Source organism: Oryzias melastigma, linkage group LG10, assembly GCF_002922805.2.
Source record: "Oryzias melastigma strain HK-1 linkage group LG10, ASM292280v2, whole genome shotgun sequence".
NCBI classification, from domain to species: Eukaryota; Metazoa; Chordata; class Actinopteri; order Beloniformes; family Adrianichthyidae; genus Oryzias; species Oryzias melastigma.
Genome location: NC_050521.1, coordinates 4,946,155 through 4,966,450, shown reverse-complemented (window position 1 = coordinate 4,966,450; position 20,296 = coordinate 4,946,155). Strand labels below are relative to the sequence as shown.

The following is a 20,296-nucleotide window of genomic DNA, read 5'->3' as shown; positions in this document are numbered from 1 at the left end:
TGCACTTGAACAGGAAAACAAAAAGCCTCTCAGTTGTAGGGAGGAGTGGATTCGGCACATCAAACTCCTCTTGCTAATGTTGTTCTGTTTGCGAAGTTTTCTCTCTCGACACTAAACCTGATCTCATTGGAATATATTATCATTTTGGACACCATGTTGGAACCAAACCAGGATACGCTGGTAGCTCCACTCGGCTGATCATTCCCAAGTCCTTCCAGCAGCTCCAACAACAGCTGGCTAACCAGTGTTAGCAGCCGAAGCGTCGGAACAGCTGCCGGGAAGGAGGCCGCCTCGCCGGGTGGGCACCCAACTTTATTTATCATTAAAAAAACGCTTTTAGTTCTTGAAAAATCTACATAAACCGAACCACCAAGGAGTTATAGGAATGGAGTCCTCTTCGGGATTGTGCAACGATGAATGCTTGGCAATATCCTTTTGAGTTTTTAAAGTGCTTTAGCTTTGTTGCTAATGTTGGACGAACTGTGTCGTTTTATTGTGTTTTAAGCTAATACAAATCTGCATTTGAAACATAGCTGGCCCTCTTACCTTTATTAACAGCTGAATTGACAGGTGTCATGTTACTAACGCCTTTATTTAAAGTGATATCCTTTCCTAATATCCTGTTCAGGATAAGCTAGCCGCATTAACTGTCTGCCATCTTTCTTGTTCATTTGCTGTCTTATATGACTGTAGCATGGCTCATTAACGCTCTAAACTCTCCAAGCAGCTCTAAATCCATCTCTATGAATCCTTGATTGTTGTTGCTCACACTGTCAGATGTCAGGAGCTGAGGTCTGGCGTCAAGGAGCCCAGACTTCTGTCACTCCTTTTGCAAAATGGAGATTTTGTGTAAGTATTAGTAGTATCCTCTGAGTTAAGTGTTACTCTGACAGGATATTAAGCTGTGGCACAGTGCAGTCTGCTGGTTTAACACATGCTATATGATCCTGAATTAATGTGCAAACAGTCTGATAATAACATTGTTCAACTTTATGATTTATTCTGCAAAAATGACAACTTTTGACTGATAAACAAATATATTAAGAGGAAGGATATGTGCACATTTGTTGTGGTGGTTTAGACCAATGTCGCAGGATTAAAAAAAACCTTTTCAGATTAAAGACCCACTCTGATCATATTTTGATCTATTGTCAAAGCGTTCCCAGTGGTCTTTTAATTATGATTATTCCGTTGTTAGCCAGACGTCCGAAAACGTGTCGTTTTCTAGGACATAGTTTCTACAGAGTGGCAGTAGTTCATTAAAAATTTGCGTCTGAGCTGTTGGCATGGAGCAACTCCTCCTTCTCTTGTAATACATCTGTTTACACGCTCTCCCACTAGCTTATAGCTCCTCACACCCCCAACATTACCTTACCGGTGTAACAAAATGGCGAGCGATTTAGCTGTACAGTTTTGAACCAGATTCCAGTTCAGACGAGGAAAAAGAAGCCGTACATGAATTTGAGCGAGGAGATTCGTACTTCTACAAAAATAACTCTAATTTTTGGTATTCTCCTTATTCACAGCAATGTGAATTAAGACAGAATTTTTAGCTTAATTTTCTTCCATTGTTGAAAAATGCCACCAGAACATGCTAATCAAACACACAATTGTCCTTTTTGGAACAAACTGGCTTCCTACACAAGTCTCCATCTTTCCTCTGAGATTTGCTCTCATTCTTAGTTTCACTCCCTCATACTCTTAAGTCCGCCTTGACAGCTCGACTGTTTGTTTAGTTTAAATCAATATTTAAGGGTGTCAACTGAAAAGGACACCATTCGGGTAGAACTTGTGGACATTTCCACCCAGAGCCAGCTCCCAGATTATCCTGAATGCCTGCGCTGCATCCTAAACTCTAATGAGACTCACATGGGCTCGCAGACAACACGCTCCGTCCCATAACTGGGTTAAAACCACAAACTAAAACAAGGAGTAGTAAAACGGGGACGAAGTGCCTTGAGCGTACTAAAACGATATTAGTTAAAGCAATATCATAAATCAGGAATGCACCTACAGTAGTGTATTATTAGCACTTTTTTTCTTGAATTAAACCATTTTTAATTTAGGTTTTTATTATTTTTTTTGTTTGTTTTTACATACATAAATCAAAAATGTGAAGAAAAAAAATGCCTTTTTCACTTTTGAAAGAAGTTGACTTCCTTTCAAAGTAAGACACCCTGGATTATCTCAATGCAGCAAATGTAGGATTATGTAGTGTAATCTCAGCAGTGACAAAACATAGTTTATTTTACTGTTTGTTGTGCGTTTCAGCCAGCCATCACTTTCCTACCTTCAGCCACTACCCCACTTCAGAGGAAGTGAGCAGGAAGCTGTTTTCACCACTGCTGGGTGTCAACTTCTCTCTGACTGGAATGTGACTCCGCCCACAATAATCCAGCTCACAGATTTTGAGCTGTTTATTGCCTTTTTAACAACCTTTGCTCCTTTAACTCTGAATAAGACCATGGTAGCAACACAGGATATACTTTATTCCTTTCAAAATAAAACAACCCAGACTTGGATTAAAGAAAAGTGTGGAGGCACTTTAGAAATGATTTTTACAAAAAGGGTTAAATATTGTTCTTACTGACACCATAGTTTAGGAAATAGGGAGCTAAAAGCACATTTTCTTCATTCCTTAATTAAATTATTCAAAAACAGATTAAAATAATGGACAGTAGGATACACCAATTAATGGAAATGAAGTTGAAGGATGCTCCGCCCTCTTTTTAGTCATACTCCACTAATGTTTGTCTGTCAGTTCATTTAAGCAAAACTCATCTCTGACTCGTTCTCTGAGTGAAACATATAAAGATAGTCTAACGCTGCATGATGCATCACTTACGTTTGTGTCTGAAGGCTGTGCATGAACTGATTTCTGTGCAAGCTAACACTGTGTATGAAAGAAGCCGCACAGTTCACGACTGCAGTGAACAGCTCGAGTCAAACTGTGTGTCGTTCTCATCTAGATTGGGTGTCCTGGCCACCCCTGATGCTGTTGTGTCACGTCCCGTGGCTCAACTGTCCATTCCCATTAACGGTAGATTTGAACTTATACAAGGTATGTGGCTTTCAGTTTTGATTTTCTGAAATCACAATCATAGTTTGCACTTGTGTTAAAAAAAAAAAAACTATTTTAGATATTAAATTTGAACCATTATTAATATTTTTTACCAGTTTTTTTTTTTTGTCTCGCGCAGCATTTGCATCAAATCCTGAAAAAGTAAATTAAAACGGGGTCAGGAAGTGGGTTTTTTTTGTTACAGGAAGAGAACAAAATGCTGACTGTTTGAAACTATCTGCACCACCACCTTCTTATTTAGACTGCAGACTTCACTCGGTCTAAACTTCTGTCTCATCTCCTCACAGAAGCTGAAGAAACTCTTCTTATAAATTTCTCAGAAGATTGTAAGTTTATTTTGTTTCTTTCTAATTACTTTTGTTGAGATGTTTTTTTCATTTCTGGTATTTTAAGGCAGAACTACATTTGTACCTTGAGCTTTTCTAGTCCATTCCTTTAGCTCAGTGTCTTTATTTGATAGCGTGGTTTGGGCATGAGTTACCCCGGGGTTCCTGAAAGAATGCTGAAATGCTTTACTGTTGTGTCACTCTCCTTTGTTTTCCAGACAGTCTGTATTTCTGTGTTTAACATGCATGTGTGCGGGATTTTTTTTTGTGTGGGTTTCCCTCTGAAGCAGTGTTAAGAATACGAATTAAAGGAGAAAAAGCACCAGAGCTGCAGTTGGAGCTTCAGGACGATGACCGCACAAACTTGTTCCTCACTCAGTTGAAGAGCGCTCAGGAAGAAGGTAAGACTGCAGTGCTCGTCTGATTCATTATTCAACTGCACATCCAACATTTATTTACAGAGGGTGGATTACGCTTCCCGCCAATCTCTCCTGAAATATTTCCACACACAAAACCAGTTTAGATATCAAGCGCTTGAAGCTTACAGGTGAAAAGTTTTACAGTAGAATGATTTCACTGTTCCTTGCTTGTTCAGCTTTATTTTAGCATAAAGTTTGAATCAAAACTTGCATGCCTTTGATCAACATTTGGTTTGTGAGTTTTTTTTAATAGTTTATCCAAAGGCCTGTAAGGAACTGTTTTATCATTTCTTGTCAGGCATATGTGCAGTTCTGATTGGTTAGTGCATACAATGACTCACAAAAACAGTTAAAGATATCTCTGTACCCAAATGAACATGATGCTATTGTACATGTTTGTGTTTAACTAAACAGTTAGCTTAGTCCCAGTGTGGTCGTCACACTTCAGTTATCAATGAAAGTCACTGTTTGTGAAACCCCATGTATGAATGGTGTTAGACTTTTTGGTAACTATTGTCGGAGGGACTGAGACTCATGAGGTGCTGGGGGCAGATCGCTTTGGGACATATTTTTGCATGTACAGCCTTTGTTCAATCAGAGCCAGCGAGTGGCCTGGCTGTTTGGCTAGTCACGTGAATTAGAGGCTTGGTGATGCTATGAATATGCTATAAATACTGCTCACGTCACATTACTGGGATGGCTTTATCTAGATCTAGTTCACAGCAGCAGAGATATCTCTAGCATGCTTAGTATCTGTTTCAAAAATACTTTTCTCTGCTTTTTTTGTCAAATCTATTTGGAAGATTCTGCCAACTAGCAAGTATTTTTACTGCACTTGATTTGATTTGAATGGATCTTTATAGAGACGTTGGGGAAAAGTAGGGCAGTTCTGAGTGCAGAGGCTTTGTTTGACCACAGAGATCTCGGTTTGTTCTTTCCACTCTCAGTAACTGTGGTTTTGAATCTATTTTTGAGGCCAAACTTTCTGGTGAGACTGAACATTTAGATGAGCAATCATGATAAAGCACAGAGGTATACTTGTATCTTTACACACAACCAGTTCCTTCAATCTGGTACTTTTTGTTGCTTTTAGCTTGACTTTTTTTGCTGTCCTGCTGCTTTGTTTTTATTTCCCTACCAAATCCATGTTCACTGAGATCCACTTTAATTCTTGGCTAATTTATTCCCTGATTTCATATATTTGCAGAGGTTATCCAGGATTTGCAGATATACAAATGGTCTGAAAGAAAGATCATGCACTTGCTATTTTTTTTTACATTCAATTTTTTCATTTGTGCAACAAGAAGATATGTCAGAGGATTTTTTTTAAGTATTTCAACAAATTTAATCTAGCAGTGTAGGTCATAATGCTTTCAAATAAGCAAAGTGGAGAAAAAACAAATCACCCTGTAGTTAACTGTTTTATTTTTAATAATTATGAGGCATTTCCTCATAATCTGATAAGAGAAACAAATAAATTAGAGGAGAATCTTGTGAATGAAGCTGCCAAACAATGTAGACACTGAAAAGGAAAAAAGAAAAAAAAACATGGGCATCCTCCCCTTCCCTCACTTCCATTTTTAAATGACCTACTATAGCCATATTTTAAGTACATTTCATTTTTCCAATTTAGGTAAATAGATGTCAACTGTTTTCTAGGAGTCAGTCATCTGTGTGTTTAAAGCTGAATATCTGTGAGAGATGGATTGTATTTCTCCTTTGTGCTTCTGACTGATTATTTTTTTTCAGCTGCGTTGAAGCTCATCAAATCCAAATCAATGGAGCCTCTTCCACCGAACGCTCACAGGAGTCCAGTTCCCATTCCACCTCAAAGAGCAGTCAGGACAACAAATGCTGGGAGATCTGCGGCCAACCAACCTGCATCCAGCAGCACCTTGCAGACCAGCTTCAACAACAGCACTTCAACAAATCAAAACTCAGGTAACAAGATACTACTGTGCTCACAGACGGGAGAAAGACATGTGAAGTACAGCTGACAGGTCAACAAAAGCTTTTTTTTGTCTGCTTTCATCAACTTTTCAATCTTGCATTTTCTTTAAGATCCGGTTCTATCGCTTGCCTCAGATTTTGGGTTTGAGCAGAACTTTAGCCACGCTCTCAAAGTGGAAGAGAAGAAGAACCACCAGAACCGGATAACTGCTACCAGAGAGCCTCCTCCTGTCCCCTCTCTGCCCCCTCGCAAAACCTCATCTGCCCCAACAAACCCTGTTCCTCCCGCCCCCATCATGAAAAGCAAAGCTACCTCCTCACTGGGTTTCGACAGCTCAGCAATATCAGGCGCCAAACCAGAGTAAGTTGAGTGTAGTAAAAGTTAATCCCAGGAATTTCTAAGACATTGCTAATTTGATGAATGTGATCATGGGGACAGAAGTCTGGCGTGGTGTGACAGCCCCACCAGCAACAGCATGAGAGACACAGTGTTCCTGAGCCACACGGGCCAAAGAGAAAACCTCCTCAAGCACATCATGTCAAAGAGAGAGAACGAATACGTGGACATCAAGAATTTCAAGTGAGAAGAGCTGGATTGGTTAGATCTGCGCTGGCTGTCACATTCCATTCACTAAATGTTGTTCTACAGGTTTTTTGTCGGAACATGGAACGTTAATGGACGCTCTCCAGACAGCAGTCTTGGACCGTGGCTTTCCTCTGACCGGGATCCTCCAGATATTTATGCTATAGGGTCGGTAAAGATTCATTTTCCTTAACTTTTCTTAACATTAAAGCTCACTTGTAGCCAGACCTACCAGTACTCTGACACACAGATTTTCCTTTAGTTTTCAAGAACTGGACCTGAGCAAGGAGGCTTTCCTTTACATGGATTCATCCAAAGAGCAACTTTGGATTGATGCTGTGGAGCGAAACTTGCACCCAAAAGCCAAATACAAGACTGTAAGTATTAAAAGTGGAGGATTAGCCTGGTTTAAACCTTTCAGAAAAACTGCATTTGATGAAGACACCATCAGAATGTTATAGGCAACAGGTCTGCAGTCTAAGGCTCCATGGCCACATGCAGCTCCTTTACCTCTCCATTGTGACTCTCTGGGTAAAAAAAAAAAAAAAAATACCAGTAAATTATTTTATTTTATTGGTGATGTTAGCAGGGTGTCTTTTATTTTGAAAGTAAGTCTGTCAAAAGTTGTAAACTTGATGGCTAGCTCACTGTGTTTATGTTCTATTTATGCAGAAAAAATCAATAATTTTTAATGTTTTGTATATTAGAACCTATGACATAAATACAAAGCAGTGTCTGCTTTTTCTAAAGGGTGAAGTAAGACTGAGGGGCTTCTATTGGGTTACAGTCAAAAAAAAAAAACAACCGGTTGGGTTGATCAGGTGTTGATGGTCGCAGGCCCCTGTAATATGCCAAGAAAAGCCCTCTGAAATGAAGATTTGGGAAAGTTTGCTGAGTTTGTCATGGAACTTTTCCATTCCTACAGATTCAAATCATCCGGTTGGTTGGGATGATGCTTGTGGTTGCTGTGAAGAAGATTCACGTGCGTAACATAAAGGAAGTAGCTTCGGATCACGTGGGAACAGGGATTCTGGGGAAAATGGTTTGTTCATTCGTTACTTGGATGCAAATCTGTTTTCACAAATTTGATTGCTTCCACAAAACAACAAACCTGTTCATTGTGCGTTTCAGGGGAACAAGGGAGGCGTTGCAGTGCGCTTTGTTTTCCACAACACCAGCTTCTGCTTCGTCAATTCCCACCTGGCAGCAAAACTCGAGGAAACTGAGCGTCGCAATCAGGACTACAAAGACATTTGTGCTCGCATGATGTTCAACTTGCCGGGGTCCCCGTCTCTCAGTATTGTCAAACACGAGTGAGTTTCTCAGTCACTTGTGTTAAAAAGAGCTCTAAATGAGTCTGTTTTTAATTCAAATATTTCTAGGCATACATCTCAGACTGTGTTATTTAGATGTTGCTGGTGACTTCTGTGGTGTTAAAGGGTTAAAATCATCATTATCAATGTGTTTTTTCTTGACTTGAGTTTACTAAAACGTTGTTTTTATGTGTCTTAGTGTAGTAATCTGGCTCGGGGACCTAAACTACCGCCTGTTCAACAAAGACTGCAGTGACGTCAAGCGGATGATCTCTGAGGGTAAACTGAAACAGCTCTTCAAGACTGACCAGGTCAGAAACTTTATTAGAGCTTTTTTTTTTAAACTTCTGTGCTCTGATATTTCATTGTTGAAGAAAATATGACAAAAATTCTAATGAATGAAAATTAAAAAGTAAATGAAAGATTCTGGATTAAGTGAAAGTCATTCAAATTGATCTTTTATTTGTTTGTTTGTTGCTTAAGAGTAAAATTTGACTTATAAATTGAAAAGAAACCATTAAACATAATTTGATTAAGAATAAAATATTTATTAGAATTGGGGAAAATGTGCCCAAACACCAACGTATAGCTTAATGCTGGAATTGCTACATCTATTTAATTGGATGTTTGTTTTTTATGAGATCCACAAAATATTGCTTAAAATGTTTTTCTTATTTTAAAAATATATATTTTTCTTGATTTACGTATGTCTCTTTGATAGTCATTATAAAAAGCATAAACCCTTCTTATGTAATTCACTCAAGTCATTTTTAAACCCCGTCCTTCAACAAAAACCCACTTTTCTTTTTACCAAAGTTGCTGATATTGAGTGCTAATTCAAGAGGTGGAGTGGTGACAGATATTTGAACAACGGGAATATCAGATGGGGAAAAATGCCACCAATATCTAAGCTAGTTTAGCCAGTACTGCAAAACCCAAGGTCCTCCTCCAGGAGTGACCATTGACTGTATAAGAGAACTGGACTGAGTGAGTGTGACATCTCCCTTAGAAAATTACTTACTTTCAGCTCCAACCAAATGAAGTCAATTCATTTTTACACTATACAGATGTTGCCATGTTGGAAATAGAAATTGTCAGTAAGCTGTGATTGGTGCGGGTCAGCCTGAGTCATCCTCTCTATGGGAACCATTCTCACCAATCAGGAGTGAGTTTGTTTGAAGGCCACACCCCTACTACTTGAAAGAGGACTTGAGAGAATCTGTCAAACAAATGCTCAATGTGAGTCTATGTACTTTTACTCAGGCATCTGATTGGACTACAGAAAAAAATATAATACAATAATTGGACTATCAAGAACATGTTAAAAAAAGGTATCAGAACAAGAATGGTTATTCTGACAAATAGAATGACTGAGTAATCGCTGTTTATTTCTCTATAGAAGTCTATGGGATTTTGGCTTCTTGGAACAAGCAGGTACTTCCTATTTGAGGGGGGAGAAGTCACTCAGTCCAGTTCTCATATGTGACCTTCCTAGAACACATACCTAGAAAATAACGTTAATCCAGGCAATTTAGACAAAAATATTGGCTTGCCCTCTTCTGCAGCTGGGCAATGACAGCTAACACAGCCAAACCAGAGTCCTTAAAAAACATCTAAAAGCGGGAAGGAATGAAAAGCAAAAAATGTTCTCGGTGAAGAAGAAGAAAAGTTCTGCACCACTGTTGGGTCTCGAGCAGACAGATACAATAAAGCCTGCAGTCAAAGCACAGAATTGAAACTGTTACAACTCAGTTCAGACGGAGCACTCAACCTAAGTGAAACACCAGGCTGACTGCAGAAAGATAAGATGCTATTGTTAGATTCTTGTCTGGAGTGGGAAGCCAAACACTGCCTGCATGTCACACATGTGAGTTTAACATTAGATTCCAATCTGTGCAAAATGCTTAGAGATCTGCTTTGTTTTTACAGCTGACAGTCAAGAAGGAATGAAACAGAACATGACAAGAATGAATAATGTTTTGTGATTTTGTGTTGTGCAGTTAAACGTTCAGAGGCAAACAAAACGGGCCTTCTCCGACTTCATAGAAGGAGACATCAACTTCATCCCCACGTACAAGTATGAGCCCAAAACAGACTTATGGGATGCAAGGTAAACGCCAGTGTGACTGTGTTCAACCTGATTTTGATAATACATTCTTAAAAAGCTAGTCCCATTTTTAGATTTTTGTCATTTTCTCATCTTTTGATTCCAAAGGCTGTTATTCAGTTTACTAGAGCAGGAGGAAAGTTTGTTTTTAAGTTTTGAGGAACTTTTTAAATATATCCCATTATGATATATGTTTTTGCCATTAGACTTAACAAAAAAGGTCAAATTTAGCAAAAAACAAAACTTGATTATCACACTTAGCTGGGCTAAATGCTGACAGTAATTCATGATTATTTTCCTCATTTGTACTTTTGCTCATAGGAGACCATTTCTGTCGGCGTATTGTTATAGAAAGAAAGAGTCAGCAGTGCTGCCGGCCTCTCCCTAAAACACTTGTTTTATCTGTTTCCTGCAGCTCAAAAAACCGAGTCCCTGCTTGGTGTGACCGAATCCTGTGGAGGGGCAACAAAGTGGAGCAGATTGAATACCGAAGTCATATGGAACTCAAAACCAGTGATCATAAACCTGTCAGTTCTATCTTCAACATTGGGGTAAGATTCTAGCTAATGCCATTAAAGAGGAAACATCACAAGTTCAAATGATCCACATACTAAAAATGTCTTTATTCTGAAATTGTTATGCTGTCGTATTTAAGGAAAAACAAAATAGGCTATAAATGCAAGCTTAAAATTATCGTCAGTTCAGACAATCTGTTAAAGGTAATGACTTTTCTCATATTTCCTTTCAAACTAATTTATTTGGCTAAGAAAAATACTATTTTTATGCTATAATGATTTTAAACTGAACAAAAGTAGAATTGTTTTTATTAAACTATATTAAACTTTGCATTAAAAATGAGCTGAATGATGTTTTCTTGCCATAAAAATACAATAAATATTTTAAAGTAAAAATGAAATAATGGATTTGAAGAATCAATGTGTATATATTTTTAAAGTAAAGTTTGATTCAGTAAATCATTTCTTTAATTCTTGCTTTTCTGGGGAAATTTGAAGGATTGGATGAAGATGACATAAACAAAGAGCTAAAGTCGACCTTTTTATGTAGATGAGGGCTCGGTGGACTGTTTAAAGTGAGTGCATGAGTGAACACAGTAATGCAGGAATTTGATCAAACAATAACTAGAGACTTGGAGGAGATCTGACGGAGAATGCACCTCATCTACAGTCCTACTGTGGTAGAACACGGGCTTGTTGAATCCAGTCTTACAAAGAGCGCCTGATTCATGTTGTGATGGTTAATTGGCTTTACTTTCACAAGAAAATGTTTATCTAGCACCACTGAAGGCAGTGAAGGCAGCCTGAGGCTACATAACTTTAGTGACTCCACCTGCTGTTAGTTCCTGCTTTTTTAGATCTGGAAACGTGAGCATTGTTTGTTCTGACATTCATGTATCATGAACTGAAGGCAGTGATTGGCCTGAAGAATCGTTTTACCATCACAATAGATCTGGAGAAGTTGCGACACAAGATACTTTTTAAAATAACTATTTTGTTCCTGTTTTTGTCGCAGGTAAAAGTCGGTGATGAGCTGCGTTTGAAAAAGGTGTTTGAGGAAACGGTTCGACAGATAGATCGAATGGAAAATGACTTCCTTCCATCTGTGTCTCTAAGCAAAACCGAGGTAACAATGCAGAACGAATATTTAGTCATGCTTTCAAACTCCTACACATGCAAAATAATCACCATTTTGAAGTTTTTAAGCCTTTGATTACTTTTTCATCTTTCTAGTTTTTCTTCATTGATGTAAAGTTCAGACAGCTTCAGAGGGAACGTTTTCTGATCACCAATGACGGTCAGGTTCCCTGCCATTTTGCCTTCATCCCCAAATGCAATCAGTCTCAGTACTGCAAGCCCTGGCTGCGTGCTGAGCCCAGCGATGGATTCTTAGAGCCAAGTATGTTCTCGTGACTTGAAATCAAACACCTTTTCTAGAAATAGTTTTGAAATATGTCACCTATAATGATATACCTTCAATATCCATTTAGTATGTCTTCCTGTTTGCTTTATTCTGAACTTGTTCCTGTCTTGTCTGAACAGAGGAGACTCTGGAGATCTATCTCGAGGTGTATGTCAGTAAAGACTCTGTCACAATGCTGAACTCTGGAGAAGACATAATAGAAGACATTCTGATCCTCCATCTGGACCGTGGCAAAGACTTCTTCCTCACCATCGCAGGAAACTACCTCCCCAGCTGCTTCGGGACCTCTCTGGAGACGCTGACTCGCATGAAGAAGCCGATCAGAGAGATCCCCATCACCAAACTCATTGACCTGGTGAGACAAACTGGAAAAAATCCCTGTCAGCGAGGAGAATTTCAATCAAATAAGTTTAATCTAATTGAAGACATTTTTTAGAAGTAGTGTTTTTCGGACTATAAGTCGCACTGGAGTATAAGTCACAGAAGCCAAAATCCTCTTCGTTTTCACGGAGACATGCTCACCTTTCCGCCTTTGCTCAATAATCTTGTAGTTCTTTTAAATCATTGCTTGCTGTCTTTGCACCTCCATCAGGAAATCGTTTGCTTGTTTCTGCAGCCATCGTCCCAACATCATCTTTCGTCATTCTCTGATACGTTTATGACCCTTCCCAAAATGTCATGCAGATTCCTCCCCAGAATATTCTTTGTTGTGTGTAACATAAAAAATCTATCCATTTTTAGAGACTGGCGGTTGTTGCTGTTTATTTGATTTAAAAAAATCGCAAAATTAGTTACCCTTGAGTAACACTCCTGACCAAACTATGCAAAAAAACTGTGACTTATACTCTTAAAAAGTACCGTACTCTTATTAGAGTTCAAAGCGACATGTCTCATTAGGGTAAGATAGACTCGAATTTTAGCCACAGTGGAGAATTCTTTTTATAAGAAGTCTCTCCCTAAGCAGAAAAATGTCAGGTCTTCCCTCCGGCTAAACTTAGCCACAAGGAAAGCATATTTTTAGAGAGCATAAAAGTGTCTTGTGTATTTCTGACTGGAAGGAACTTATTAAACAAGGAAGTAGATGACTAAGTTCAGACTTCTTATGGTCCATTTAGTATCAATAGACCTTTTTACACAAACACTCCGTGTGCTGTCATTTCAAATCTGATAGTTTACCATCATACATTTCGGTGATTTTTTCCTGCTTGGTATTTTCTCTAATCAAATATTTGCACATTCTATGACCTATAATCTTTTCTTATCTGTGTGTACACATACTTTTTGGTCTTTTGTTTCTGCTCATGGCTTCGTCTTCTTGCCTTGATCATTGCTTTCCTATCCTCTGCTGTGGTTGTGGGGCTGGTTTCTTGCTTCAGGGAGAGGACAGCTTCATGGAACAGGTAAAATATGAACACAAAGGCCGACTGACTAAACAGGTTTTATACTGCTCAAGATAACAGTTTGTTTGTTTTATGAGACATCACTTACCTGACCCCATTTTCCATGTCATAAAGATAAACTTCTTCAACTACCATTATTACTAATGTGGGGACATTACTGATAACATCACTTTACAGACTGAAAGGATCATTTTTGTTTGTAGCTTTCCCACGCTCCTACCCATGTTTTAACACAGCAATCCTCAAGTACTTATGAGGAGGGAGCTCAATTATTTTTATATACAAACTCACATGAAAATGGATGTTTTATCTGAAGGATAAAGAGTGAAGCTTTTTATTACTGTTTAGTTTCATTTGAAACTTAGTAAATAGTTGCTATTTAAATCTCTCATGAGTTAAACAAACTCAGAGCAAACTGGAGGCCTGTAGAGGTTGGCACAGTAAAGGTTTCCTCACAGCAGATCACTGCTGCTGTGCTATTGTCTCATAAGCAAAACTGAGGCATAACTATAATCTGATCAGATAAACTCATGAAATCCAACAGTGGTTCTTGTCTTCCACTTAAAAACCCGTTCTGATCATCTTTTGATAAAAGATCATCAAATTCCTAAAAGATCTTTTGATCTTAGTGTAAAAGCGTTCCCAGTGGTATTTTAATCATGGTTATTTTCACGTAACAAATACGATCTTTTTCAAGCGACATTTTTTTTCTCTGTTCCTGATTCACAATGATTTGAATCAAGAGATATTCAGAAACCCACTTTTATGCTTCATTTTCTTTAAATGTGTCATCACAAAAACACAATTTTCACCAGAGTGGGTCTTTTAAAGGGGCCATATCATGACTTTCTAAAGCCTTTTAGAGTGAACTATATCCATATATATAATCATATATCACCTTTGGAGCACTAAAAACAAATTATTCATGAAATATTAGTTATTTTTTGTGAGTTTTTTCACAAAATCCTCTTTGCTTTCATGCAAATCCATTTACCTTTCTGCCGTTGCTCAATAATCCACGTTTAAACCAGTTCTCCCAATTCGTCGCTCGCTTTTTCCACCAGGAAATAGTCTGATCCCTTCCTCTTTCCGTGTTCTCAAATACCCCCAGTCTGCTTTCGCCATTCTCGGATACGTTTAGGATCCATCCCAACATGTGATGGAGATTCCTCGTCGCACTAAGTTTGAATACTAAATCGAATGAGCGTTTCTTGGCCAGCTGCACAAACTCAAAACACAAACTGCATGAACAGATCAAAATTCTGCTTTGAGGTTCTTTATAGTGAGAAATGAACAGTACAATACATTTAAAAGCTCAAAAAGTAGATTTTAAATGGTATGGCTCCATTAATATGTTTGATACTCACCAAACATCACAAAATGTTTAGCCGTTACAACAGACACCTCTAATCGTTTTGTTACACGCCATAACAGAATGAGAGTTGAAATACCTTTTTAATTTGAGTTATGACCTTTATTTCTTCTTACCAGGAGAAATCCAAGGTGAAATTTTTGATTGGTGATGGGGCAACCAATGAAGACAGGCCCCTGAAGATCCCCAAGGAGGTGTGGATTATGGTTAACCACCTCTACACCAAGTCCTGTGATCAGGTAAGGATTCCGTTGCTAGTTAGAAAGCAGAACAGCCAGCGAAAGCATCGACAAATAATGTGAAAAGGAAAAATTACTTCTAAAGAGCCAACAAGGTCTTGGATCTGTTTACAAAGATTTTTATTTGAAGAGAAGAGTTTTTAAAAAATAAAAATAAAATAAAGGAAATTAGGTCAGGATCTTCCTTTATCTGTAAGGGATCTCCTCTAATCTTTAGCAGAACTGAATTTACTGAAGTAGTCCAAGTTTAGATTCAGGTTATGCAATAATTGACCTTTTTTGGTGCAACAGTGAGTAGTTTGTGTTGTCTAGGAATATCTTATAAGTTAGTAGTGCGCTTTTTGCATTAAATATATTTATACTCCAGCACAGGTCGAACTGCAGGAAGTTATCATTTGTTAATAAGATCAAAGAAAAGAGTGGCTAGATTAGGGGGAGAGAATGTTTTAATAGTTAAGGCGCACCCTTAAGGAATAAACATAAAAAAATAAATTCAGAAAGTATGAATTGGAGATTCAGAGTTTCCATTGTTTAGAGGGACTTTATTGAATAGCATAAAATAGATATGTAAGTTTATGGCCTCGTGATTGTGAATGAATAAAGAAGAAAAATACGATGTGGCAGACGGGCTGTGTGGGTTTATGATGTGATAAGAAAAAGTCGTCATGTTTGTTATGTACCGGGCTGACAATGGTTGTGCACGCTTTGATTGCAGCAACATTAATGCACTTCAAAGAGCACGACTGTTAAGGCTGCAGTGTCCATGTTTTCCTTCACCAACCAGAAAATGTTTGCATACCAGAAAATCAAACCAGTCATTATATATCCTTTTTTTATTCTTTTCCACAACTTATTGTTATATAAACAAACATTCTGAGATTTTGGTGAATCAGAGGAGGTGAACACAGATGAATAACAAGCTAAGTACAGTAACTAATTTAAAAACATTTTATCAATAACAAAAATTAATCTCAATTCTTTGCAATGTAACCATTGCAATTACAGAAGCTAAAGACGTTTCAGCTTTGCACTCTGTTATTTTGGTCCATTCCTCCTTGCAGATCTTCTCATGAGCTGTGCTCTATAGTTTTTTCTTGTTAGATTAAGGTCCAGAGAGTGGCCAGAACACTCCAGAACCTTGAATTATTCTTACGTAGCTACTCCTCCATTGTCTGGATGATGTGTTTGAGATCATTGTCCTGCTGGGAGATGCAGTCTCTCACTGATGGAGGTGCTTTTGGAAACTTCTGAGTTTGCATTAATGTAGACCTCATGGGGCAGCAGAGGTAGAGTGGTCGACCGCTGATTGGATGAGCACAGATTTGGTTCCCACATTGTTCGCCCATGCGTTCCAGTGCCCTTGAGCAAGGCATTAAACTCCACATTGCTCCTGGTTGTTGTAAGTTGATATATACAAAGCACTTTGTGCCTTAAAGCAAGATAGAAAGCGGTATATAAGTGTACATCATTTACCATGTGACTGTGTGGAATCACTGCAGAAATAGTTTATAGTTTGATTCAGCTCTCCTTTCAGTACTTTTATTTGCATATGTGTATTTAAGGACTTGTTCCACAAATAACAATCTGTTTTTTTAGGATCGTGCATGTTAACGCATTAACGCAAATTATGATTAACTTTTTTATATCTATAACACAATTTAATCACATCTCATGTTTGCTTTGCCTCGGCGGTTCAGTCATCCTCATTAAAAGACTTTGTTTTTATCCCACCATGGTTATTTACAGAAGAAATAAATATTAAATCGTTTTTTAGTACTTGAATCTTGTTATTTTTTGGTTTATATCACTTTTTCACAAAAAGCGACTGTTTGATGCATGGTCCGGCACATTGTCATGGTAACGTGACACGCTTTGCCGAGGCTCGACTGTAGCAGCAAAGAAAAGGAATATAAACGCTGATCGTCATGATAGGTTAAATAAAGCTTCAGTTCAGAGGGAAGTTCACTTCTTACAGCTTGTTTTTTTTCTAGAAGATGAAAGAAAATTTTGTTTTAAAGCAGCTTGCGCAGTGATATGCAGCAATCGAGCAGTGACCGGAATTTTATTTATTTATTTCTCAGGTCTGCAGGTTTATCTCTTATTGCTGCATGTCAGCATCTCTGTTTTCCTGGAGTAATACTGCAGGCATGAAAAGTCTTTAGAGTTCTGCTCATCTTACTGTTGATGTGTTTTTGTGTGCACAAATGACACTTTTGGGATATCTGAGTTAACACTTGATAAATTTAAACATTTCAGACAATAACAATGAAGGAAAAATTTCTCTCTGGTATTGTCATCAAATTTGTAATTAATAGTGTTTGATCACAGCACAAAAGTGTGATTAATGGGATATATTTTTTTAATCAATTGACAGGTTTAACTAACAATAAATGTGTTTATTGTACATTTTTGTGTGTAAATTTAATTCAGTGATTATAAGTGGTCAGCAAACTTCTTAACTAAAAAAAAAATAATCGTGATTCATTTTTTCCCTGGTTTGCGATTAATTATTTAATTTTATTTAACCTAATTGTCTCATATAAAATGCTTCATAGTGACAACTGTAAGTTTTGGTTTCACATTGAGTGCTGTCTTGCAGGAGGACTTGTTCCAGACCCCGGGCTTACAAGAGGAACTCCAGCACATCATTGAGTGTCTTGACACCAGCATCCCAGACTCCATCCGTATCCTCTGATCTACTCTCCAGAAGACATTGTTAGATATCATAAAATAAACTTCCAATTTTACTCTTAAAGTAAATAAAAGCAAGACTTTGTGTCAAAAAGAAAACACAAATGGCTAATTGTAGAAACAGAGTTTGATCTGCTGATCTGTGTCATCCTTAACTCCCTGCATAGCTGGTTGTAACCACTCTGTTGCTGAGGCTCTGTTGATCTTCCTCGAGGCCTTGCCTGAACCTGTGGTGTGTTACGAGCTCTACCAGCGGTGCTTAGAATGCGCTCACGACAGCCGCCTCTGCAAGCAGGTCAGTCACTGCTGACTGTAAAAGTGCAGACAAGAGAGACGACAGGTTTCAGTTTTTTTATGCATGTTCATTATGGTCACGTTTGCTTTGCTGTCCTCCAGCTGATCTCACTGTTGCCGCGGGCTCACCGCAACGTCTTTCGCTACTTACTGGCCTTTCTGAAAGAGCTTCTCAAGCATTCACACAACAATAACCTAACAGCCTCTCTAGTAGGTAAGTGACTGCATTTTCTAGAGATGATCACAGGTTTGTTTAGTCAGTTGGTCCTTTTTTGACTCTATTTTATGCATTTCAAAACACAGCAGGATCATTTTTTTGAGAGATGTTTGTTCTCTCATGCAGAGCTGCAAGAACAAACGTCATATTTTACTGTTTTACAGTTTAGTGCAGGGATCTGCAACCTGAGGCTCCAGAGCCACATGCAGCTTTTGGATATTATCCCTCTGGCATTAAAGAAAAATGCCAATAATTCGAATAAATATTAAATAAGTCTTGAAGTTAAGCACATACTCTAATTCATGCTGCACAATAACATGTAGTTGTTGTAATAAAGATAGAAAATGTTGATTTAGTTTTGTTTTCTCCAAGTAAACCTGCTGCAGCAAAAGGATCTGATTCCATACTTTATTTTAAAATACAAGAGTATGTCAAAAGTAAAGAGTTATTTATAGAAAAATATAACACTTGTATAATTCAATTATTGTAAAAATGTAAAAGCTACATGTTATGGGTTAATTTCCACATAAACATATAGGGTGGTGTTTCTAAATAAACTGTAGGAACTCCATCACCATGGCTGCATAACATGAATAAGATTCTGTTCATGCATCTTTGTGTGTAAAAACACCCCTTTGAGTGTGAACCAGTATTTATGTTAACAACTTTGTAGAATTGACACTTCTGTAGTGTTTACATCAGTGCTATTTCATCACATGCTACAGTTCTCACATAAACAACGCTTTGATACAGACTTAAATCTGTGCTGATGGGCCTGATTTATTGTCGTAATATTCTTTTCTGTTTCTCATTATACTCACTCTATTGCTGGATTCTTGTATTTTTAGCAACCCTGTTTGCCAGCCTCCTGATCCGACCACCTCCCAGTTCTGCGAGCAGGCAAACGCAACAAGACCGGCAGAAAGCCATCGACTTTGTTCTGGGTTTCCTGATGGCTGGGGATGAGGAGTAACTGGGATCCCCGTTTCCTCGCGCCGTCTGATGTGTTTGCAGGTTATTCTCAACTCGGCATGCGTGCTGCAAACCACCTGGATGCATTTCACACGTTGTAACCGATCCACTCTGTGTTTTTTTTTTCCATCTGTTGGAGGCCAACGTGACTCTCCTGCAGCCTACTGTTGGGTCTCAAAGACTTCATAGGAACTTGAACATAATTTTTTTTTTTTGGATCAGGTGTTGTATATTCGGTTCACCCAGGTGCTGAGTAGAAATCTGTTGGGAAAGATTTGAGTTGATTCCTATGCACTTTCTGACGACCTAAAGGATGTGTGCTCCTGACACTTTATGGTATTCATGCCAAAACAGACTTCAAGCAGGCTGAGGTGTAAATATGAAAACACTATCTGAAGAAAAGCTCACACTAAAGGCAGGGAATTTCCTTCCTGTAGCTCCAGGAGAGTGGACTAAGCTCTGTATGTGGAAGGAAGCATTCAGAAATGGGACTAATTCCATAACAAATGTTTAATCATGACAATCATGCTTTGTTGCATTGTGGGAGCGACCTTAACATACCTTTAAAATTTAGTTTTATATGTTTTGAATGCTATTTATGTATATTTTTTGTGAGTTTACACCATGTTGACCTTTTATTTTTAATTTTTTTGTACTTTTATTTGCAAGAAAGTGTTTGTCACTTGCTTTTAAACAAGTCTTTTGCCGGCAAAACGAGTTTGTCGACACTCCAACTTCCTGGTCAACCGGAATTGAGCAGAGACGGTGTTTTTGGTTTTTAAAATTGCGTAAAAAGTGAATGTTTGAGTGTTTTACAGTGTGGTGATGGTTGTCTACATTTGTCACAACAGTGGAACATTTTACATCTGTCGTTTACGTCTGACATCCATGCAAAGCTCGCTCTGTTTGTGAGCCAATCAGGAATGTTCTGCAGCATTTTCTCTGAGCAGGGTGGAATGAGTCATCATCGCTCTGCTGGATTCAAACCCTCGGAGGTTTCCTGCTGTTGCAAGACAACCTATTTCTCCTGCTTTATTTTCCTCTGCAGGAGTTTCCACGTCATCATTTTATCTTCTACTGTAGGTCCACTTACACTAACTTTTTATGTCGAAGCTCTCAATGTAAAGAGTCTGTGTTGACTTGCAGGTTTGGGAGAAACCTTATCATGTGAAATAGAAAACCGTACAGAAGAAATCCCGATTTTAAATGTTGTCAACTGACTAGTGATGTCATTGTATGCTTTTTTTTTCTGTTTCGTCACAATGTTAAGGATACAAAACTCAAAGGTTTTCAACTTTATAGACATTTGGTACTATTAATTTATTTTAAAGAAATAAAACTGTACAAAGCTGATGTTTTTTTCTGCTTCATGTCTTCATTCTGGAAGACGGTT

The 20,296-nt window shown here is 38.1% G+C and overlaps 1 protein-coding gene across 3 annotated transcripts; it reads left to right on the top strand.

Moving 5' to 3' along the window:
* Window positions 1-20,256, top strand: ocrl (OCRL inositol polyphosphate-5-phosphatase). Of its 3 annotated transcripts, none has more exons than XM_024283651.2 (24): window positions 1-427; window positions 770-849; window positions 2,970-3,061; window positions 3,370-3,408; window positions 3,699-3,809; window positions 5,577-5,768; window positions 5,889-6,138; window positions 6,217-6,357; window positions 6,427-6,528; window positions 6,623-6,737; window positions 7,286-7,402; window positions 7,492-7,673; window positions 7,873-7,984; window positions 9,674-9,783; window positions 10,196-10,331; window positions 11,311-11,421; window positions 11,529-11,694; window positions 11,838-12,073; window positions 13,095-13,118; window positions 14,610-14,729; window positions 17,329-17,413; window positions 17,588-17,715; window positions 17,817-17,928; window positions 18,780-20,256. In XM_024283651.2, the coding sequence occupies exons 1-24, from the start codon at window positions 386-388 to the stop codon at window positions 18,902-18,904; spliced, it is 2,928 nt and encodes a 975-aa protein (XP_024139419.1). In that variant the 5' UTR covers window positions 1-385; the 3' UTR covers window positions 18,905-20,256. The 3 variants fall into 3 exon arrangements, with proteins under 3 accessions (XP_024139419.1, XP_024139418.1, XP_024139420.1); XM_024283650.2 differs by having other exon boundaries at window positions 2-427; window positions 3,696-3,809; XM_024283652.2 differs by lacking the exon at window positions 13,095-13,118 and having other exon boundaries at window positions 2-427; window positions 3,696-3,809.
* The last annotated feature ends 40 nt before the right edge of the window (window positions 20,257-20,296 follow it).